General features: G+C 37.3%; 2 protein-coding genes across 2 annotated transcripts; one reads left to right on the top strand and one right to left on the bottom strand.

Annotated features, from left to right (window-relative positions):
- Window positions 1-5975: 5975 nt before the first annotated feature.
- Window positions 5976-23623, bottom strand: LOC143220380 (MICOS complex subunit Mic60-like; the record flags this gene model as incomplete). The annotated part of the gene is given in 12 exon segments (XM_076446037.1): window positions 5976-6204; window positions 20466-20600; window positions 20678-21089; window positions 21183-21339; window positions 21342-21392; window positions 21655-21767; window positions 21912-21992; window positions 22079-22294; window positions 22613-22681; window positions 23122-23207; window positions 23571-23590; window positions 23593-23623. Coding segments are annotated over 12 exon segments (1600 nt in total), but the record flags the coding sequence as incomplete, so codon positions are not given.
- An 88-nt stretch (window positions 23624-23711) lies between these two features.
- LOC143220383 (large ribosomal subunit protein bL35m-like) lies at window positions 23712-24779 on the top strand. Its single transcript, XM_076446039.1, has 4 exons — window positions 23712-23742; window positions 24087-24246; window positions 24329-24469; window positions 24545-24779. The coding sequence occupies exons 1-4, from the start codon at window positions 23712-23714 to the stop codon at window positions 24777-24779; spliced, it is 567 nt and encodes a 188-aa protein (XP_076302154.1).
- Window positions 24780-25140: the final 361 nt, after the last annotated feature.

A 25140-nucleotide genomic window follows, 5' to 3' on the forward strand; every position in this document is an offset into this window, starting at 1 on the left:
CCTTACCGCGCTATCGCCGCCATTTTTCGTTGCTAGGTACACTTCCGGAGAACCAGAGTCCCGTATACCGACCATTTTCTCTGAATTTTCCCTGAATTTTTATATAATCGATACCATCATATAATCGAACCCACTTGCATCTTTGCTTTAAAGAGCGTCCTTGAAGCCTTTGGTTGAAATTAAGCATAATAAACAAACTCTTGTTTATATTTCATCCAAAAATTATACGTTTTCTAAAATAAAATCATTTTATACGACGTTATAAACATAACGTAATAAACGTAATAAACAAACGTAATAAATAAACATAATTATAACATAAATGTTTATTTTGTTACGTAGTTGCACGGTAAATAAATTTAAAATAGATAAGTAATAGATAAAACAGATAAGTAATAGATAAGTAATAGTGCGGATTATTCTGCTTAATGATGCAAATGGATTAAAATAGCAATAACACTCTCGAAACGTTGGAAATTTTCTATGTTTATTACCAATACAGGTAAAAATATAAATTTTTTATTTCATGCTTTAACCCTTTGGGAACGAATGTCACAATATACATGGAAGTTTTTTAATTTTTTAGAACGAAAGCTGCATAGAATATAACGAAAAATAATTTTAGCGTTGTCATAAATGTCGTACGTATTTTTTATTTCGGAGAATTTCCCTTTATTTGTTATTTTTAATCGTTTAGTATACACCGATTGTATCGTTAGCTTCGTTTCTCGTTATCAAAGGATTAAAATCGAAACGGTAAGTCTACTTACATAAATGACTATTGACTTATAAGAAGCTTTTAAGAATTAATAAGTAGATTAGAAGAATGTGGTCTACGAATTTTTAAATTTCCGGTCAATTTCAGATGATTTAGAACAATACTATCTTATGAAACCTTATCTTGAAGAAGCAGATAAACAGAGAAACCAAGTTCCATACCTAAATAACACAAAAATCGGTGATTCGAAATCCGGGGAATATTTTCTCGAAAAATATGAGAAAATCGGCTATCCACATTATTTTGAAACAAAAACACGCATCGACTCGATCTCTTTTTCGAACAAACCACCTGAATCATCGATCAAATGTCTCCTAATTACCTATTTATCCGCGTTGTTTCGCCGAAATTCGCGTGCCGTATCAACGTTTCCCGGCGATGTTTCACCGGAGCCATTCGAGGGAATAAAGGGAACGGCGTGTTCCATAAAAGATCGGGACCTCTTGCCGGACGTAATAACCAGGAATCGGAGAAAGAGAGGGTAACCGAGCCCTGGTCCTCTCGAGCAAAGTACACAAACGTTAACGAAGTTAAATTACCTGGGGGAGCAGTTGCTGGGAAATCTGTTTTACTTATTGCCGCTATAACTTTCGCCGGGCAGAAAAGAAACAGAGCATGGAAATGTTGCCGCGGCCTCTACGTGACTGAACCGAGCAGGGCCGCCCCCATTAAGTATTCCCGCATCGTAGGCCCTGCACCGTATTGGAAATGATATAATATTTTTCCATTCCGACCTATCGGGACCTTCGCGTTTCTACCGTTTAAAATCGCTCCCTTGTGCAGCGGAATTGCTCGGAAGGCTGAGCAACCGGGTTTTAATAGCCTGTGACGGATTACACGCGGGGGTTGCTGCGACATCGCGAAGGCAAACGGAGGGTGGTTATTATTATTTTCCACCTTTTCTCCTCTTTCTTATGAAAAAGTAATCACGGGTTTAATCAATTAAACACAGAAGTAACGCGATTTTTAAATTACGATTGAACTTTAATTTATTGCTTTCAATAATCACGACGATTTTTATTCATTTCTCTTGATAATATAATTCTGACGCAAGTGGGATGAAGAAATTGTTAACGTCGTAAACGCGGAGATAGAAAATATTGAATACTTTGGGTACCATGATAGGTTTGATTTTTAAATTACAAATCGAACTGTTTGTTGCTTTCAATAATTACGACGATTTTTATTCATTTCTTTTGATAATATAATTTTGATGCAAGTGAGGTGAAGAAATTGTTAACGTCGTAAACGTGGATGTAGAGAATATTGAATACTTTGGGTACCTTTAAATTACGAATCGAACTGTTTATTACTTTCAATAATCACAACGATTTTTATTAATTTCTTTCGATAATATAATTCTGGCACAAGTGGATAGAGAAATTGTTAGCTTCGTAAACGAGAATGTAGAAAATATTGAATACTTTGAGTACCATGATAGATTTGATTTTTAAATTACGAATCGAACTGTTTGTTGCTTTCAATAATCACGACGATTTTTATTCATTTCTTTTGATAATATAATTTTGACGCAAGTAGGTTGAAGAAATTATTAACGTCGTAAACGTGAAGGCAGAAAATATTGAAAACTTTAGGTACCAGGATAGGTTGACAAAGAAATGTAAGAGTTATTCGAGAGGATTAAATTCTAAAAAATGAGAAAGACTTCGACAGACTTCATCTCGGATCTACCTACGCTCTTTAAACTGCCTGTTTGAAAACTTCGAAGGGAAATTCGACCGCCGATCGTCCCCTGAGTCCTGTCTTAATTTCACGAGGTCTATCAGGCACTCGGGAGATCCAGACCCTGTTAAAATCTTCGCTAAACTCGCGGTAATCCGATCTAACTTCTGCGCGTTCCTCGCGACGGCACAAAGCGAAGTAGAAAACGGTCAGCGTGGGATCAGCCGCGGCGAATATGTTCCTTCCTAGGCGACGCCGAGCGACGCTTAAGGCCTTCCTTTTCGCCCGTGTAATTAAGCGACGAAATAATGGGGAAACGCGACAAAGAGGACCAGCTGCTCCTCGCATCCCGCATGTTAGTTCTTCCGCTGTCTACGGGGCAAAGGAAGTTACCCCCTGAACGCTTGTTCCAAGGGAATCGCAAGGAAATTCGCGTGGAAATCGCGGGAAAAATGGAAGGAGCATTGCGAGGTAAATTATGGCTCGAATATGACTCGAATCGAGCGACCATGCGTGTAGTTTAATTCCAATTCTTCGAGTAGTTCGAGATAGTTTGGATAATTCGAAATCTGCGAATTTCTACCTCGAGAAGGGCTCTAAGATTCGTGACTTTCATGAATTTTCGAATCTTTGGAAGATTTGGAAGATTTTTCCAAAAAGATGGATAAACTAAATAGATCACGAAACTATTTATTTGAACAAATATCAATTTATATGTTAACTCATAGAAAATATTCGTAATGAGAATTTCTGCCTCGAAAAGGGTTCTAGAATTCGTGACTTTCGTGAATTTTCGAATCTTTGGAAGATTTGGATAAAGTATATTAATATTTTTGTTTTGTAATGTACAAAAGATTGACGACTAATGCTATTGCAATTTTTCCAAGCAGATGGATAAATTAAATAAACCACGAAATTATTTATTTGAACAAATCTCATTTTATCCGGTAATTTGCATAAAACGTAATTATACCGATTGTCGACGTATTAATTCATAGAAAATATTCGTAATGAGAATTTCTTCCTCGAAAAGGGCTCTAGAATTCGTGACTTTCGTGAATTTTCGAATCTTTGAAGATTTGGATAAAGTATATTCGTACTTTTGTTTTGTAATGTACAAAAGGTTGACGACTAATGCTATTGCAATTTTTCCAAGCAGATGGATAAATTAAATAGACCACGAATTATTTATTTGAACAAATCTCATTTTATCCGGTAATTTGCATAAAACGTAATTATACCGATTGTCGACGTATTAATTCATAGAAAATATTCGTAATGAGAATTTCTTCCTCGGAAAGGGCTCTAGAATTCGCGATTTTCGTGAATTTTCGAATCTTTGGAAGATTTAGATAAAGTATATTAATATTTTTGTTTTGCAATGTACAAAAGATTGACGACTAATGCTATTGCAATTTTTCCAAGAAAATGGATAAATTAAATAGATCACGAAACTATTTATTTAAACAAATATTATTTTATCCGGTAATTTGCATAAAACGTAATTATATAGATTATCGATGTATTAACTCATAGAAAATATTCTTAGAAGAATATTTGTGCGACTTATCGCGTAACGACGAAGGAAACTGAAATTAATATGGAAATATGAAGATGCGAAGATGAAATTACTAGTTGGTTCGAGAAGTATCTTGTAGAATATGAACCAGATGGTTAAGATTTACGAATACTATCAGCTACAGGACACGTATGAGTTTAGAGTAACTTGTGAACGTCGTGGATCACGAGTTTTATAGCTCCTCGAGTGTTATGAATTTTGGAAGTTTTTATGTACCTTTTAATCTTGCGGGACCGTCGTGTCTCTCGGATATTTGGAACCTCGTTCATCTGAGGAGCTCTGGCAACTCTTTGACTCGCTTCGAGAACCTTCGAAAGTGCCAATTTATATGCGAGAGGAACTCCTTTGTGACGAGATGGATACTCGTTTGTTTAAAGATGCTTCCTAAACGATTTAATTCCTCCGTATAAATATACCGAAACGCCGAGCTACCACTCCGCGAGTTTTCGAACAAAAGATTGGCTCGAGAGGAAGCGGAGAAGTTTGCGGCTTGTTAACCGAAGAATATGGCTTGAAGACTGCCACCTGAACGAACGAAAATAGGCTAATCTAAAATTCTAATTTCTCCGCGGGAAAAATGGAAGTTTCAACGCAGGTCAGGTTATTGATACCATAAATTCTCCCACCACTTGCCAAGTTTATAATCCAACCATCCTATAACAACTAACGAACGCGATATACATCAAAATACTGATTCTTCCGAAATAAACAAATATTTCTCAATCGTTCTGTAACATCAACACATTTGTATCTTAAACTTGCTTATCTATTTCAAGTTTATTCACTGCATGGCTGTGCAAAAAAATAAAGGTCTATTTTAAAATATACATAATTTTTAGATTCAATTTTTTTGTTACAGCTAATTTCAATCACACGCCTGAAATACTCTCTTTAGAACGCAGACGCAAATGGGTTAATTAATCACAAGCACTAACAAAATCATTCACGGTTGAAAATGCCTATTCCTCGAAAAATAAAATAATAAAAGCGTGCAAAACTCTGGAAGTGTGAACTTATCGTAATTGCCACATCAAAAATTAACGACCATTCATTGCCGAGACTATAGTTTCAAACATTATAAAATTTTTGAAAATAATCTATCGGAGAAATAAAGTGATCTAAATAACCTTTTCTATTTTCTTTACAATCGTTGGTCTATTCCTCGAAAAAATGAAATAACAAAAGCGTGCAAAACACTGGAAAGTGCACCAACTTATCGTAATTGCCACATTAAAAATTATCAACCAGACTATTATTTCAAACGTTATAAAATTTTTCAAACTAATAAATATATCCAGGATTAAAATGGTAATATCCCTCTTCTAGGAATGATCGTACAAGGAACGATCTATCGGAAAAATAAAGTGATCTAACTAATTTTGTCCATCTAGTTTAAAATCGTTGGTCTATTCCTCGAAAAATGAAATAACAAAAGCGTGCAAAACACTGGAAAATGCACCAATTTATCGTAATTGCTATAATAAAAATTAACAACCATTCATTGCAGAGATTATAGTTTCAAACGTTATAAAATTTTTTAAAATAATAAATATATCCAGGATTACAATGGTAATATTCCCGTTCCAGGAACAATCTATCGGAGAAATAAGTGATCTAACTAACTTTGTTTACCTTCTTTACAATCGTTGGTCTATTCCTTGAAAAATAAAATAACAAAAGCGTGCAAAAGTCTGGAAGTGCATCAATTTATCACAATTACCATATAAAAAATTAACGATCATTCATTGCCGAGACTATTATTTCAAACGATATAAAATTTTCAAAATAATAAATATATCCGGATTAAAATGGTAATATTCCCGTTCCAGGAGCGATTTATCGAAGAAATAAAGTGACCCAACCGGGAAGAGGCGCGCGTTAATACATTTTCCCGGGGATGACCGAGCAAAAGGGGGGCAATAAGAAAACACTCACCCTTCAGTGCAGCTTCAAGACCACGTAGCCTTCCGACGATTGCCGCGAGGTGTGTCTTATACTTCAAGGAATCGCTCTCGGATTGCTCGCTGAGTGCGCATTTCAGCTTCCTATCCGCTTCCTGCGCCTTTATCGCGAGCGCCTCCTGAATGTGATCGGTGTGCACCTGTTCTTGCAGCTTCAGCTGTCGCCGCATCTCGTCATTGAACTTTTTCTGCTCCTCCAGCAACTGGAAAACAGGGTAAAAAGGTTAATCCTCTTTCAATCTTTCCCGGACGATCTTCTTTCCATTCCCGCCGCTATCAGATTATATATTTACTTTTGGTCCTGGTCCAAACTTTCCCCAGAACTTTGCCCAACGCTATGAATTTAGCTATATTATCGAAAGGCTATTTTCACGATTGTATGAAATATCGTGTAACTGACGGATATTTCTATTGGATACTTGTTATCGTACCGAGTGAGTGATTTGTATATGGAACCGTATTTTCCAGGAGGAGACTGACTTAATAATATTGCTACTTTGTTCCTTCCTTCGTTTATTTAAATACCCTATTTCATAATTGAAGTGAATTTCAAATAAAATACTTAACTCTTTAGTTTACAATGACGCCTCAGAAGCGTCGTAAGACTATCGGGCCAATTTGCAATAATAAATCTTTTTTTTTGTTTAATAATCAACTAATCGTAATTATTTATCAAACATCTTGCAAAATTAATTGTACCGCGCACGTATATATAATCGTAGGAAGTTTTCGATTTGTACAGTTTCCAACGCTCAGCCAACGACCTTGGTGTCGCTTTTGTTGAAAAATAAATCGTAAGGCAAGAGGTAAAAAGCTCGAGACTGGTAAAAAATTGAAATATACTTCGAAGTGCTATTATTATACTTCGAATCACCACATGCATTTCCACTGACGTTAGAAGTCAATTTGAAACAGAAAAGTCGCTGCTCTATAATTAACACACGCAGCTGATTGGTTCCCGTTATTTTTTCCCAATTAAATTTGTTCCTTCCCACATTTACTTAAATTTCCCAATTTCTTAGTCGAAGCAAATTCCAAATAACATACTTAAAAGCTTGGAAGTTGGTAGCAAAACATAAACATACTTCGCAATGATATTATTTCTTATTTAACTTCGAGTCACCACGTGCATTTCCACTAATGTCAGAAAAAAATTTCAAATAAATAAGTCGCTGCTCCATGATTAACATGAAGAGTAGAAATTTACACATTTTCTGGTATAAAATTGACGTTATTTTGTAGTAAATAAAGGATCGTGTAATAATTAACACGTGAAATTATATGACTTCGATATTTCGCGTATTGTTATATTATCTTAAATTTGATATGTTAATTAATATGAGTCTTCGAAATTTCATGGTGACTGACAGTCGCCATTCAAGGGTTAATACGATAACAGTAAAGTGGATTAAAAATTATGCACGTGTGTTTTAATTGACAACGAACTCGTTCGACCTTTTATTTTTACAAACTGACTGATTCTATGTTAAAACTGAAACTGAAACGAAACTAACGATACATTCGGTGTATACTAAATGATAAAAAAATAACGAATAGAAGAAAATTCTCCGAATTAAAAAATATTTACGACATTGACGACATTGCTAAAATTATTTTTCGCTACATTCCATGCAGCTTTCATTCCGAAATTCGTCCCCAAAGGGTTAAAACTCTGACTTGAAAAACTGAACAGAAGCTGACTAGAAACTTAACTGACAACTGAAACTAAAATTGATTCTGAAGTAAATGATTCTTTCGCCCTTCTATTTAATCCTTTGACTACTGTGGGCGCCTATAGGCACTGAGAAATTTTGTGTTTGTAATACTGAGAGCGCCTATAGACCTCCACAGTAGTCAAAGGATTAAAAGGATAGAAAATCTTTACAAGAAAGTTAAAAGACTATTTAATTTTTTGTGCTTTATCGGAAATATGTTTCCTATATCAAAAAAAGACAAGTAGGATTGGGAAACCATATGAAAAAATATTTATATTTATTTTTTTATACAACATACCTCTGAACTTAAACTATATATCATAAATTCATAATCACATTTTTTTAGAAAAGTTCGCCGTTGCGAAAGGGTTAAACCTTTCATTTTGTCTTTCTTTCTTTCTCGTTCACATATTTTTCATGTATCTGGACCCTTGAATGAGCCAGGTACTTCTAAACTTTCACTTGTCCCTATCATCCGAATTTTACATTTACTACAAAAATCCTGTTTTTCTTTTTGTCTCCCAATTCCCATTTCCACGATCTGAATGATTCAACTCGTTTCTCGACGGGATCGTTAAATTGAAGAATGGCCGGAATGAAAATGTTCCGTAATTCGAGAAGAAGGGAGGAAAATAATTAAAGAATATGTTTGAACGCGTGAAAAGCTATTGTTGTTCGGTAATTCTTAGATTCCGGTATTGTAAGCCGGTGAACACTGAACGTTACGAATCGTGGAATTAATTCTGGCAAAATAAGAGCGAGACACGCGATAAATATGGTAGCCGAAGAAACGGCGTTAAGATTCAGCAATGCCTGGAGCATAGCGCGATGTAGGACAAAGCATGGCAGTCAACGAAACCGCCCCTTATATTTCAAGACACGCTTTTCGGCAACGAGGGCGTAAACAAGCACAAAACAACCTGGTGCTTCGAGTACTTCGCCCGGAGAACAAAAATGTACACTCGGTGGCTCGGAACGAACGTGGAAAAAATATCAGAGGATCGTTCAGCGAGGTCGTTTTCTAATTTAAGAAGAAATATATCCACCGTTTATGAAACTCGCGTGGCTACGACGAATATCTCGATTTCGCTACTCCTTGCTTCTGATAAAAATCTGCAAATTTCGGAGTAATCTGCCGAAATTATTCGCCCTCGTTCCAGAGACACCCTGTGTACAAGGAGCACGCGTGTTTGTGTGGATTTATATTCTTTCGTTTGCGGGATACATGCCCTTTGTTCCGCGTTGAAGATTGGGCCGAGTGTAGCCTTATTTCCTCAAGTCGGGTTTATAAGACGTAAGATATAAGAGTGGCGAGAGGTTGGGCTTTCAACGGGATCAGAATTATTAAGCTCAGTCGCGGAATATGAAACACTTTTCACCCTGGCAGACGACCCTCGCCTCGACTCCTCCCTCCAAAAATCCCGCGACCACGGTTAGATTAAACTCGACATCGTGTATACTTCGCTGAACGCGTTATTTGTTTTATTCGCCATCGCCACTCGACTCTTCGAATCAAATAATGTGGCCACGAAATTTAAGTAATAACGAGGAATTAAATAAACGACGATGGAACTTCGAATCTCAGATATTCGATGATTTCGATTATCTAAAATGCATTATACTGTTCTCGGAAAGAAAAATTTTGGTTATTTCTCAGAACCTGGAATCCTAACTTTAAAATCTCTTCTAAGGATACTTCGATTCAGTTTATCAGAGAAAGATTGGGTTTCAAGAGTCTTCGAATCAAATAATGTGGCCACGAAATTTAAGTAATAACGAGGAATTAAATAAACGACGATGGAACCCCGAATCGTTGATATTCGATGCTTCCGATTATGTAAAATGCATTACACTGTTCTCGAAAAGAACAAATTTAGGTTATTTCTGAGAATCTGGAATCCTAACTTCAAAATCTCCTCTAAGGATACTTCGTTTCAAAGTATTCGATTCACTTTATCAGAGAAAGATTGAGTTTCGAAAGTTTTCGGACCAAATAATGTGGCCACGAAATTTAAGTAACAACAAGGAATTAAATAAACGACTATGAAATTCCGAATCTCCGATATTCGATGCTTCCGATTATCTAAAATACATTACACTGTCCTCGAAAATACAAAAATTTGGCTATTTCTGAAAACCTGGAAACCTAATTTTAAAATTTCTAAGGATACTTCGATTCAAAGTTTTGGATTCAATTTATCTGAGAAAGATCGAGTTTTCTGTTTGATCCATTAGAAGCAAGAACTAACCAGTGACTAATAGAAGCTTCGATAATAAGATAAAAGTCAAACTAAAAATAAATTCCACGAAATTCTGCAACAGAACCGTCTAGATCTCACAAATATTTTAAAGGATATTTCGCGGGGAGAGAAAAAATCGAACGGCTTTCAAATAAAGATCCTCCGTTCGACCAGTGATCGATCGGAAGGTTAGGTTAATCAGCGGCTAATAGAGACTTTGACTAATTATCCGCGCTGAAGGCTCGACGCCCTTATTGACAAGCGAGCCAAGCTCCGTCTGCTCTAATCCCCGAGCTTTCTTCGTTGGTTCTCCGCTTTCGCTTTCCGCTTGACGCGCTCTGCACACGCCTGCACGGACCCTGACACCCTCTCCGTCTCGTCTCTGTTCACTGCAATACCGTGTCAATAATTAACGGCCGGCTGACTCGACAAGCAGGCCCAGGTCTGGTGCAACAGAGACTCACGACAGGTTCGCGAACATCAGGCAGCAAGCGTTCAACGTGATAGCCTGGGCTGCCAAATCCTTCGATTGGCTGGCCTGATCGACCCGTGGGATCAACGTGCCTCGCAGACGAGCAACGGGTGTCATGGATTTTCCATTAACCCTTACCAACGGGACACGGGGATCAATCAACGATTTAATCTCAGGGATGAAGTTTATAATGTGTAAGCAGGACGAAGCAAGGTGAGAGATTGCGCGAGGGTTGATCAGGCTGCGGGATTTTCAGACACGCGGTCGTTTCGAAGACGGATCTCGCGATCGGTTCCGTGACTTAGTTTCAGTCATGAAATTGATTACGCGTCGGTGGGTTACAGTACAGCGAGGTGAATAAGTAGCGCGGCTGGGCTCGCATTTGGATAAGTAGCGTCACGGTTGATGCGGTGATCGGGGTAACCTGATAGGAAATTAGGGTATCATCGATCCTGTCGTGTTTCGGCATCTCTGTGGTTTAGATCCTAATTTCGTAGAATTTTTTTTTTTTTTCTTGAGGAAAGAAGATGAGGAAGAAATCGTGTTGCAATTATTAAAAATAAAAGTGGCTCACGAAGAACAGCTTTTCCACGTGATTCGAGAGTGAATCATTCCTCTCCATCTAAAACAAGCTATCGATGTCTCGGGAGCTTTGCCTTTTATATCTTAATTTCCTAGAATTTCTTTTTCCTTCAGGAAAGAAGATGAGGGAGAAATCGTGTCGCAATTATCAAAAAGGAAGTGCCTCGCGAAGAATTTTTCCACGTGATTCGAGAGTAAACCATTCCTCTCCATCTAAAACTAGCTATCGATGTCTCGGAACCTCTGCCCTTTAAATCCTAATTTTCTAAAATTTCTTTTTTTTTTCTTAAGGAAAGAAGACGAGCGAGAAATCGTGTTGCAATTATTAAAAATAAAAGTGACTCACGAAGAACAGCTTTTTCGCGTGATTCAAGAGTAAACCACTCCTCTCCATCTGAAACTAGCTATCGATGTGTCGGCACGTCTGCTTTTTAAATCCTAATTTCGAAGAATTTCTTTTTTCTTAAAAAGAAGACTATCCAAAAATCATATCGCAATTATTAAAAATAAAAGTGGCTCACGAAGAACAGCTCTTCCAGGTGATTCTAAAGTGAACCGTTCCTCTCCATCTGAAACTAGCTATCGAATCTTCCAAACAATTTCCCTAGACACGATACGATGGTCCTTTCTCGTCACCGAAACTCGAAAATTCGTCACGTAGCCCGACGTGAAAATCGAACGGTCGGCAAGAGGGACAAAGAGACACCTTGAAAAATAGGGAGAGAGAGAGAGAGAAAGAGAGAGAAGGATCTGAAATAGACAGAACGAGTCTCTCGCGAATACAATGGACCGTCGAGCGCGTTCGCAGGCCGTGCGAAACGTAGCCCGAAACGGAACGGGGGGAGGAAACGTGGAAACGGGGCGAGGAGGGGCGAAAAAACAGGGAAAAAAAGAAAAATATGATTTCTGACACCCCGGCAGTGTTTCCCACGCCGCGGAAATTAAATTAATCGGACGACTGACCGCGCGCGCCAGCCAGAAAGGAATAAAAAATAAAAACACCGGGAACGAACAAAGGCCGTTTTCATCGCGCGACGAAACGATCCACGCCGGCTGAACGATGCTAATCCGGTGCATCGTTCCCTAATCCGTTTTAAAAAATCAAAAACTGCCGGCCATCTGCCGCGATAACTGCACGGTGAAATGGAATCGAGAGAGCCGCGGTCTGGATTACAGCAGAGCGAAGAGCTCGGTTTCACCAGAGCCGACTCCATTCCAATAGACCAACGTTTCATCCTCATGGAGCAGCCAGTTTCCCAGTGTTCATTCCTTGTTTTTGCCACGCTGTTTTGCACCAAGCATTTTTGCAGATTTTAGGCTATTAGTAACCTTATCACGACTAGAGAAGTAATTCGGAGAATCGGATTTTGAATGCTTCTCGGAAGAAGACCGAGTGGGTTTTCGTTTAATTTCGTTCGGGCATCCGATGATCCGATTAATCCGGCAATTTTTAAATCTAGTAGAAATTCACGCGTTCACGGTTCGAGGTGAAAAAGGGTACGTGGGAAATTTACGTAGGAGATATTTAGGGTTCGAAGGGTTAGCGTGTGAGCTTTTGACGGTGAGAAATTGATATCGGACATTTTTATTCCTGGAATTGCGAAATTTAACGCTAGGATGAATTTTGTTTACCCCTTTAACCAGTTAAGTGTGTTTGACGACTATATCCGTCATCTCCTGATTATCGCGACACACACTGGAGGTCGCCACACTTAACTGGTTAAACAGACCTTCGAGACACTCTAGACTCTAGTTTTGCGATCATCGTTACCTAATCAGATGACTACATAATCAGAAACCCTCTTATGAAGATGACTATCTTGAAGTTTCTTGTCACTATATCGAAGTTAACGAACAATCTAATTAAATAAAGTGTCGAGGATTATATCTGAAGAGTTCCTGAGGTCCCTGACAAGATCTTACCCTCGAACGAAGTCTATATTTTATCAAACTACATCATCAGATCGATCTCACCCTTTAATAGAAGACTCCAAAATCCGATCAAGTAACATTCGACGCTGTTACTACTGTTCGGAACGAATCAAAAACCAGAAAACCCTTCGCGATCGGGACTCTGTCAGAAGCAAGTAAACCAAACCCAACGGAGCATGCTTCAGAGCTCTCGGTCGACCAGTTTGTTCCACGGCACATAACGCTACGATAACCGCGTCATTTTCATCGTCCTCGAAACTTCCGGTCTCCCAGAGGCGAAACCACGATGGAACCGTTGCTGGAGACGGCGATCCGCTCCTTCGGGGAGAGTTCCTTGGCGAAATCGACTGGAAGGCCCGGGTTTAATAACACGAACGGCCGGTGGAATCGACTCACCGCGATCGATACGTCCATTTCCGATCGACGCTTGAAAAGATATCCGGCTGTAATAGTTTCAGTTTGACGGGGCACCAGTGTCGATAGCCGCGAGTCGAGCAGCGGATTCCGATCGACTCGGTGCGGCGCGAGTCGATATTTTAATATTCAACGGTCACCCGTTTCTCCGCCCTCTAAACGACCCAGGGAAAAAAGCCAGCCCTCCAACGACAGAGGAGATTTTTGACACTTCGATATTCCATCCGAGAACCGAATTTCCTTCGAAACCCATCGTTCAAAGCGACAGAGAGAGCCTCCGGGGCACGAGTTACGTTTGAAAGTCAAAGTTACGCCACTTTGACCCGCGTTTTCCCACCAAATTTTCACCATCCAGCCTCTATCGCCTAGCAAAAAGGTTCATCACGATGAAATACGGTGTAATAAATAAATAACAGTCGCGTAAATCAAACGAGGTCGAGAGTAATCAAAGAAGAGACGTTTAAGTAGTATAAAACTGCGTGTGGTCGGACGAGCGTTAGTCGTTTGTCTTTTTCGGTATTATTTACAAGTTACTACTCGCTGCATGTTATTTTTTCTTAACACGTTACGTAAGCACTCTTTTAATTTGACGATCGTGTTCAGAAACACATTTTTTTTCAATTGTTTATGACTGACAGATGAAATCGAGTGTAAGTTGTATGTTTGAAAGTGAAAATTATCACATTTGGGCATGAGTTTTTCTAAAAAGCTCTCGACGGCTATAACCGTTATTTGTTCATCATGTCATTTTCACACTTCGTACTAACACTGTTCTTTTTTTTATTGATTAAAATATGTATAGATCGAACGGCTATAGCCGTTATTTGCGGCAACGTATTAATTCGCAGTTCTTGCTATCGAATCCTGAGATTCGAGTTCTGAGATTAATTATTATTCGTTAGTCGCAGATATTTATTATATTAATAGATTCCGAATAATTCCATCGAATATTCTTGCATTTAAAATCCACACACTCGAGTTCAAAGATCGAACGGCTATAGCTGTTATTTTCGGCAACGTGTTAATTCGCAATTCTCCTTACTACCGAATCCTAAGATTCGAGTTCTGAAGTTAGTTATTATTCGTTAGTCGCAGGTATTTGTTAAATTAGTAAATTCCGAATAATTCCATCGAATATTCCTGTATTTAAAATCCATACACTCGAGTTCGACATATTTTTATCGCGAAAGGAGCTCGGAAAAGAAAAGGGATTACGCGGGCGTAAATAAAATCTGTAAAAAAGAGATCTACAGTGATGGAACAGTAAGATTAACGAAACGACACGCGCATAAATCGTGTCCCGGCGATTTTTATAACAAAAAACGAACGGGACATAATGCTGCGCCGTAAAAAAGTCGAGCATCCGGTGTGCGGCCATTCTTCATGGCGTCTGGACGTTTCGCTGGCCGTGTTCGAGCAATCGATCTCCGCGATAGCAAATCAACGTCCAGCACGACCTATCGAATAGCAATTTCGTCAAGCCTCGACTAGAATTCGTAGAACATTAACGACCCCGAGGACCGCCGTTTTCTCCGCTGAGTTTCCGAAGGAAAAAATCTTGCGACATCCGGTCCTGATTGGACACAGCGGACTTCCGTCAGAGCTCGAACGGAATCTCGAAGATTTCTCAGGATTTAATCACGAAATCTCTTTCTCTCTGCTGTCTTCGCGCGTCCGACGCGCTTGGAAAGAACGGAACTGTTCGCGAGTTTTCTTCATTAGCCTTTCCAACACGGACGATGGGGAATTTAGAAGTCTAATTAGAAGTTGGACGATCAGGAGTTCCAAGAGAGAGATCGCTCCTTCGACATCATCTGCTTAGATCGTATATTTTCAAAGTTATTAACAGAATTTATGACGAGTTCGAAGACGTTAACAAAATTCTTTAAATAACACGCGTTTCTCGATATACTCTAAGTATACCTGGTGTTGGGAAAGATAAGTACCGAAGAATCTTGATATTTTTGTATAATTAACCCTTTTATGATATACGCCCTCGAAAAATGACCACTCATATACGAAGAACGTACATATACATTCATATCATATATATTTTATTTCATACTTTACATGAAATACTTTGTTTACACTAGGTTACGAACTTAGTTTCTGAATACCTATCTTTATGGAGACCCGTAAGATTTACGGATAAAGAAAACTACGTATTTTCTAAAGAAATAAGACCATGAGATTAATTTAAAAACAATTACGATATTAAAAAATTTTATATATGTTGATTAAATCTATTAATATTGTATAATTGCGTCAAATTACCTGTCAAATTGATGGGTCCCGTAAATCTAGTGTTAAGTATCATTTAAAAAAGGTGAGATATCATTCCGTTCGTGCAATAATTTATTAACGTTAAAATGGCATGACAAGCGAGACGTTTGAATGATAACAATTTGCCATTCAACAGACATTGTTGATACAACTAGATAAGATAGATTATCATACCGAATTGCCAATACAAAAACCGACCTGCGTCATTGATTATAAAACCAATATGGAAGCCGTTGACAAATTAATATGGTTTTTAAATCGGTTGAATGTACTCGTAAAAGTTTCAAATGGTACAAAAATACTTTTTCCACATACTAGACATGGTTATGTGGAATGCACATTGTTTATACCAACCAGCAATTACGACAAAATTATCGTTTGCCAAATTTCATTTAACTCTTCTAAGACAATTACTGTTTATTATGGTATTAAAAAATATTATACGAGCATTATAATGTAATATTTTAAAAAATAATATGTATAATATTACTAAATATAATAAATATTATAAAATTTCGAGAACAAGAAACAACTTCTACTTCGTAGTACCTCAGTGTCAATACTCACAGTTATGACAATCGTTCACAGTTATCACATTTTCTCACAAGCGCTCCGTAGCGAAAGGGTTAAATCTGCCTTTTTCCCTAAAAGTATCCCCTGTTTTCTCGGAAACATTCCATTTTTACATTCGGCTAATCCTAATATTAACTAGGCATAAGCTAGTATCGATTAATTAATTTCTAGTCGGACTGTAGCAGTGAAACAGTCGATGGATCGCTGGTGTAAGCACACCACTTGTCCCATTCTACACTGTTTAACCCGAATCTTTGGCCTTAATTTGGACAGCGTCGGTGCAAATTCCGGGTCTCATCTCGGAGATAAATCAGTCGGGAGGTAGCAGAAGACTCGAATTGAAATCGCGTTAGCGGGAAATTTTTCTCCCGGGCTATGGCCGGCCCTAAATTATTCCACGCTGCGGCCATAAAGTCCGAACGAGCTGTAATGGAGCAGAAGGCACACACGGGCCAATCGATACCGTTCGAACACGGGAAAAGGGGAGAAAGATCGAAAACGTCGCGCGATTACATCTGCCTGCGACCAGGGAATTCCGCGATTTACGAACGCCCGGACCGGAAACGCGCTAATGCTTCCGCGCTGTCCAGGCGATATTTTTCACCAAGTCCGATGCTTCCGTCGTAAAACCGGATATACGATCGATGTCACGGCAGTCGTCGTTAAAGATCCGAACGTGCTGTGAAGTACGCTTTCTCGCCTCGTATACCTAGCCGGTGTGAAAGTGAGGACACGTCTGGCTCCGTTCTAAGAGGTATTTCTAAGATTTATGACCGTGTGTTTATTGGAACGCGATAACCTAGCAAGATCGAATGATTCCAGATGGTTCTCGGAGTTTTGATTCTACTCTCGGTGATTGGATTACACTCGAATTGGGAAACGTATTTGAACGCGCGTAATTACTGTATTAAACCTTTGCACTCGACAGGCGACTGTCGGTCGCCATCAAATTTTGAAGACCCATATTAATTAATATAACAAATTTAAGATAATATACCAATATACGAGATAACAAAATGAAATAATTTTACGATTCTTTGTTTACTATTCAAAAAAACATCGTCAGTTTTATAGAAGAAATTCTGTGAATTTCCACTTTTCTGTAGATGGTACTTTTACTGTGATGGTAAAATTAAGAAATAATTCGTATTCATTGGAGATAACGACCGTGGTGGCGCTAGTGAGTTAAATGGAAAATTGTGCTAACGATGTGATAAGCAACAAAGTAATAGATCTAGGTCCTATTGGATCTTCTAATTTTTTAATTAATATATAACTTTTTAAAAACAGCACATATGAACATCCGTTTTTTTTGGAGAAGGACGTTTCTTAACACTAAATCTATCAGGGTCAAAATCACCGGTAAATAGAAAGAAGTAGAAGCTTTAAAAAATTGAATGACTATACGTATATTAGAAGAAAAATCTCGAATACGAATGATTAAAACGTTGAACGTTGAGTTTTGCACTCGAAAGGCGGGCCTCGGTCGCCATTTAATCAGATTCTAAAGATCAATGATAATTAACACTAGGTTTACGGGACCTGTCAATTTGACGGATGGGTTGCTCCATTTGCACGATATTACCAGATGTAATTAACTTATGTTAAGTCTGTTAATATTACGATTATTTTCTAATTAAATCCATCGATTGTTTTTTTAAAGAAAATATAAGGTTTCCTTTACCCTTAAATCTAACGGGTGTCCGTAGAACCAAACCGCCCGTAAATCTAATGTTAATATATCAAATTTAAATTTGTCCAACAATGAGGAAACGTCTAGGTAAAATAATTATTAAGTTTTAACTTTTATTCATTTCTTATTTACCATTCTAAGAATATCGTCGACTTGATGGCAGAAAATCTTCGAATTACCATTTTCCTGTGACCAAAAGATCGTCGAGTGGCACAGGGTTAATAAAAGTTTAAAAAACGCTGACTTAAACCATGGTAGATTTAGTTTAAGATTTTTGAGAAACTTTATACAGAAAAATTAGAATAATGTCGCGACTCGTGTTTCCATCGACGTGCGAGATCAATATTCCCGTCGAATAATTATCAGGGATAGTGGTGGACGATAACGGCGCCAAAAATTCGAGGCCGGTGAATGTTTAATTCATCGTGGAAGATGTTTGAAACACGTACAAACAGAGAAGAATGCAGAACACCTTTGCACATCCATAAAGAATGATGCTAAACGCTCGATAGCAGAAGCCTCGCGTGAAAAACACGCTCTCTCGTGGCGATTTGTTAACTAAAAAGGGGCCGTATGGGCGTAAACTCCGGTCCTCGTTTGGTGAAAATTGAAAACCTTTGAAAAGGCACGTAGGATGTTAACGCGAAACCCTTCCGAGCGAACAGAAGGAATGCTTTATGCGAGAATGTTAAGTAACAATCCGGTAGGTCCAGCTTTTCAGCTTTTCCACGGTCGCTTCATTCCAATTTCTGTCAAAAATTCTCTCTCTCGTCACCCAAGCTGCCTTCCCCCGATTAGGACACGCTTGAAATTATTCACGACCGGCCACCACCTTCCGTGTCCGCGTTTCAAAACTCGCGTATCCTTTTAAAATCTCGGCAATCCTCAGACGAGTCCGAGAAGAGCAAGTGTCGTGATCCCGGATTCATAGCCGCGTGTTAACGGATCCCGTTTTGTGTACAGATTTCGGTCTCATTCGCGGAGATAGCAGATTCGTCGACCTCGCGAAACGCTTGGTATGTAGAACCGTTAAAGAGCTCTTCTAAAGACTCGCGATTCCCGATTTGCGACCCCGGTTTCACGAGTCGTCGCGAATTTATTACGCCCGGCTCGATTCACTGATTAAAGCACCAAATCCCGAAACGAGGAGATTGCGGAAAATTTGCAAGCGGATCGTCAGTGCGCGACGAATTCGTCGATTTCTACGATTAAATGTGCGACGACAGATTGCAACGAACCGTGTATCGATTGTGTTTCAGTTTAGATTTAAGAAGATACAGTTTTAAATCGAAGCAAACTTTACTCGGAATACGTTGGAAAGCATTCCTCGAAAAAAAGGAGGAAATCTTGAAACCACTCCGAATAACAAAGTATTAGGTCGTCCCATAAGTTCGTTCGCGGTGATATTTACATTCCTCGTCACAATTTATAAACTATATCGATGATTAACGTTTTTGTCAACGAAATAGGAAGAAGTCGTAGAACAAAAGGGCCACTAAATTTTTTCTTAATATTTAAAGGTTTATTCGATGTATAATTTTAAATGGTAAAAGTAAAAACCGGAACGAATTTATGGGACGACCTAATATAATACAAAGTATAATACGTGTAATATAATAAAGTATAATACGTGCCGCGAAAATAATTAAATAAACCGTTCTACATATTCGGTGTACGTCGATAGACACACCATCGTCCAAAAATTCTCTGTACGACCTATCTGGAGTCAGAACTCGTAGCCCGAATGGAATCGAGGGCAAAGGACCAACTCCGGAGACAACTATGACGACAGTAAGTCATAGTGATTCCTCTGAGCGAGGATATCTCGGTGTGACTAGACGCGTGCATACCGGATATACCGCAAGGCTAGTCTAAAGAGATAATATTGCCTGCCGCTAGCGAAATATTGGCGGTGGGCCAAATGGAAATAGATAAAAAGCCCGAAGGGTGGTAGAATCCCGTCCCTCCGCCTCCCTCTGCCCTTCATCCTTTACCAAACGGACAGATATACATTCGTATCCGTGCACACAAGGATATGGGATACACCACGTCCCATGTGCAGCCGCACATAACGCCAAAGTATGTGACGGCATGCGCCACGGCCTTTTCCAATGCCAAATTCTATCCGTATACCATAGAACCGTATGTACCATCACCGGCTCGATGTTTGCCTTTATGAGACAACTATCGATTGGAGGGCTCCTCGTATTAATTTGTACCCCGTTTCATACGGTTCAATAACGAGTATACGCGTTATCTCGCCAGAGCTATCATCCACGACATCGTTATTTTTACGTGCGGTTCGAAAATATCCCCTGAAAGTGGTCGCATAATTTTCATTCGTACGATGCGTGAAAGCATAAATTCGAAGATCTTCTATTACGTATTAATTATTGAATAGCCAGTTGCGCCACGGTTTGAGTCTTCTTCGGTTCGTTCGAAAACTTCGAGTTATTTTATTGAGATATATAAACGGGCTAATGCAATCATGATAGCATAATAATTATACGACAATATTCCGTGTTATCCGGAATTGGTAGAATGAAGTTAACTCTCTTACCTTTTTATTAAATTCCTCCTGAAGAATCAGCTTCTCCGCGTCCAGCTCCATACACACCAAAGTGTTCAGTTGTTCCTCGGTTGTTACGTTGCCTAATGATTTTAATGCTGCTTTCACTTTGCTCTCGTTAACTGTCTGTAACAAGATAAGACAAAGTTTGGAGAGATTGGATTTTATACTTGAATATGTGCACAGTTTATATCTATATTTACTTTCATTTTCTCCAATTCTTTCTGCAATCTGTTTACTTTATTGTACATGTGCAAAACAAACAAGTCGAAGGCGTTTTCATCGATGTTCAATTTCTTTTTGTTAATATTGATATCTGGGAATAGTATCTGAAGTTCTTCGTTGAAATTTTCCCGGGCCTCTTTGACGTGTCTCCAGTAACGTTCAGCCATATTTCCACTCTCTACTTCCATCTCGTATTTTTTCTTTGCTACATCTACATCGTCTAAAATTTTTTTGATGTTCCTCCGGGCAGCTGTTTTCATATGCGCGGGGGCCTCAAACTTTGGGTCGTCTATTAAATCATACATCTTCCTGAGCGAATTTAATGCTTCATTAGCATGGTCTTCTGCCGCTTTAATAGCTTCCTTCCTCTTTTCTGTAGCATCTTTCAGTCTGAAATTAAAAATAGTTTATTATAATCATAGATCTCTGAGCAGAAAACAGTTAAAGGCAAAATTATAAAACAATATGTATTAAAAGGAATACCTATTCCAAACTCCGCTACCAACAGTAACACCAACACTCTCTACAACTTTTATTACATCTTGATTATAATCTTGAATAGCACACGCTGCTTTCTGGTAAGCTCCGATAGCTTTGGACGCAGTTTCACCGCATGATGTTTCCAGTTCGACCAAATTTTTGGCATTAATTCATTAGGAACATCCTTAGCTGGTGGTGAAGGTTTTTCGGCCACTGAAAAATGTAATGTGAAAAATTTATTATGTTATGTTAAAATGTTATTGTAAATGTTAAGTTTACTACATAAAATTACACGCTCCAGAGGTAATTCTAATGTAAGACGTGAGTTTTTAGACTCCATTTGAAATATTTTACAGAGTGATCACACACTTTACTTTATCGACATTTTGTACACATATATACTTACTTTTCTCTTTTAGTTCTTACAGTAGAATATCCTATTTTACATTTAGACCTCTTACACTTACAAACCTACCTATTTCGATTTCTTCGCCTTTTTCTTTGCTTACTCTTATTTCAGTATAAGGATCATTAATAGGCGGTTCCTTCTTATCGACGAGTGGTACAAAAGCTGGCTTTGGTGCTACAGTACATATGTTATTATCACATGTTAGTAAGCAAATAATTACTGTTTTAAATAAAACAATTATTTCATATAACACAACATATGTTTAGTCATTGGAAAAGGAAGGAAGGAAATAGGTTTAGGAATTAATAATGAGGCTCACGCATAAATCTTCTAAATTCGTGCAATCTAATTTTTTCTGACCTGTTTCTGCTTGTGACTTGTCTCCAAAAACAGCATTTATTAATCTGAAACAAGGGCCATAAATTAATAAAATGAAATAGTTTTTATTACTAATTGACTAAAAATCAAATATTAAGGCAGTCAGATTTACGATTGTTGTAGAGATTCGAAGCATGTACGTATGAATTCAACATAAGATGATTTCTCCTGAAAGATGATCTGAATCGCTTTGTCTGTACCAGGTATCCAACCTTCGAGAGTTGCACGAAATGCTGGATCGTGTTTTGCATAATACAATACACCTGATGCGCCTATTGCCACAGTAGCCAGAGTTATAAATGTTGTTGTTGAGCCTCTACTTCTGTCACTTTAATAATAAATATTGTAAATCGCATTAAATCTATTTAATACATACTTAGATACAATAATACTCTATTGAATCAATATAAATAAGATAATTTATTAACTCAGAATACGTAGATTATAATAATTTATATATTTACATTATATTTTATTATATTTATACTTTTAAATAAAAATAATTCCTAAATAAAATGTAAATTAATTAAAATATAAATAAAATATAAGATAGAAATAAAGCAAGTATAATTATAGTTATATAGTATGCATGCAATTTTGTTATATAACATGACATAATAATGCTTATGATTTAAGCTTTAGATACCTTTTTGATGGCTTAGTTGAATACTTATGACCACTTATTTTAGACATAGACTTGGCGTCCTTGTGAAACCTAAAATACACAATAGTATTTACAAATATATTTTTACCTTTATTATTTAAAACAGTACTTACAACATTTTACTTAAATTAATCAATCGATATACACGAGTTCATTTTTAATTATATTTATTTAAATATATATGTTATATAATTATTAAGGATAATAATTACTTTGTAATAACTTTACAGAAATGCAAATAAAAAAAATTCTGTAAATTCAGTATGATTCACAAATGCATTGATAAACTACTTATAACAAACATAATCTAACCTAAATTTAAATGAAAGATAAACTCTAGATTTAAATAAAAATCTATCTTATAGAACCTGCTAAGTAAGATCACAAAAAAAGTAACAGTTAAAGGCTTTTTTTATGAACAATTCAAATGATGACAAGTTTGACAATTGTAAAAATGCGTTAGCAAGCAATCAAAAAATTCATCTGCTTACCTCCATTCCGAGTCGTATTTAACACGTGCACGCGTCTCATAACACCTATTTGTCAGATACAGTTTGGAAGATCCATGCTTTTTGATCTGAAAGAGTAACGGTCACGGTGAGATCGTCTGGAATTATGTAAGCTGTTAAATTTAAGCCATCTTGTCACACGAGGCGGGCAACCTTGGTCTTGTTTGCAGGAATATTCACTGACAACTTGTGAAAACAGCGTCATTGTGACATAATTACGATTTCTTTTATAAATCACAAGTTATGTTTTATTACAATAACAGCAAATAATAAGGAAATATTAAATATTATTATAGGTGATGTCGCGACAGTAACATCTATCAGCACATAGTAAACGGCAATTTTTCCTACCATCTCTTGGATTTTTCATTAAATTTTCATAGCACAAAACTATCAAACCCACACGGATGCGATTCCTTAATTTTACTTACTTTACGTACCCTATTTAGACGTTGCACGGAAATTTTAATCCAATTCGGAACATCTTTCGGGTGGCCGGTCAGGCAGCCAAAGGAAAAAGGGAACGACGGTACAAAACAGCTGGTTACCGACGGAACTGTAGGAATAGAAGAATGTTGCGTATTGTTAGTACTGTTATTCGAGGTATGTAACAGACACTTTTTATGAATTCATTAACAACATTCAACGATAGTTCCGTACTTTCATTTTAAGCTATTATGTATTCGAATTCAATTACCCATTATAAGATAACCGTTTCAAGTTCATGCATCTTAGGTTATATTCATCTAGACTGATGAACCATTTTACTTTTCTGACAGAAGGAACGCGGTGAAATCGTAAACATTGGCGCGCTAATTAAACTTACATAAAATTGTTAACGAAACATATTAATATCTTGTTTTACAATTTAAATTAATTTTATTCCCGAATCTTATAACTTGATTATTATTAACGTAATTAACGTTTATTTTATATTTATATTTCAGGCATTACTTCACATGCCAATATTGTCAATGCAACAAACTCCTTAATACCTAAACAATTTCCTATTGCACAATCTATTCAACAGAAATTCTTTGGTGTATTCTCTCCTACAATTAATAATTTCAATAGTGTTCCTGATGTGAAGCAAAAATCAATATTTAGGTATGTATAACATATCACATGATGTATTATGTAACGATAAACTAATATGAAATGTTACGAATAACGCAATTCAAATTTATAGTCAATCTCATGCCAATAGTGTTACACCATTAACCTTAGTACCTACAATAACTCCTGTAAGAACAGTTACAAAATACTCTTTGAGAAAAGGTAAAAGGAAGTGTGTGAAGCCTGTGGTACATAGGTTTTTTAGATTAAATTGGTAAGATTTTAATTTAATATTTATTATTGTATTTCCTATTTAGCATGTTATATAATATATTTTATTTAATTGTAGGGGTATATGGATTCGAACTCGTGCTGGACGTCACAGTATGCTTTGGAAAAAGTGTGAGAAGAAAAAACGTGAACTGAGGCAACATGTTTTTTGCAATGCAACTCAGTCTACTACGTTGGACAAAATGGTAACAAAGTTTTGGAGAAGACCACACTATTATGTAGATGATCCTTATAATCCATACCATACACGTGAAGAATTCCCTATAACACGAAAAAAACCAAAGGAATACTAAGAAATACAGTGTATACAAGCCTTATTGAAAAGTTTAATTGATTAAAAAAATATAAAATATTAAAAAGATATACAATAAAAATATTAGAAATAATAATAAAAGTATACAAAAGTCTGTAAGTAACATTTAAAACCTTGCTAATTCACCGTGTATTGACCGAAAATCAAATCGATTACCAAGTACTTTCGAAGCTGCATCATTTTTTGTCCAGATCACGTGGTCTCCCCTTCTACTACTCAACAACGCTAGAGTGGCGCAATGTGTTCAGTTGTAGTTCATCTTTCGTGTTGAGTGCTCTATCTTTTTTGTTTGCCGGCAACATTCTCGTTCTTTTTTTCTTCCATTGAAGTTATTCATAACA

This window comes from Lasioglossum baleicum, unplaced genomic scaffold, assembly GCF_051020765.1.
Source record: "Lasioglossum baleicum unplaced genomic scaffold, iyLasBale1 scaffold0874, whole genome shotgun sequence".
Classification (NCBI taxonomy): domain Eukaryota; kingdom Metazoa; phylum Arthropoda; class Insecta; order Hymenoptera; family Halictidae; genus Lasioglossum; species Lasioglossum baleicum.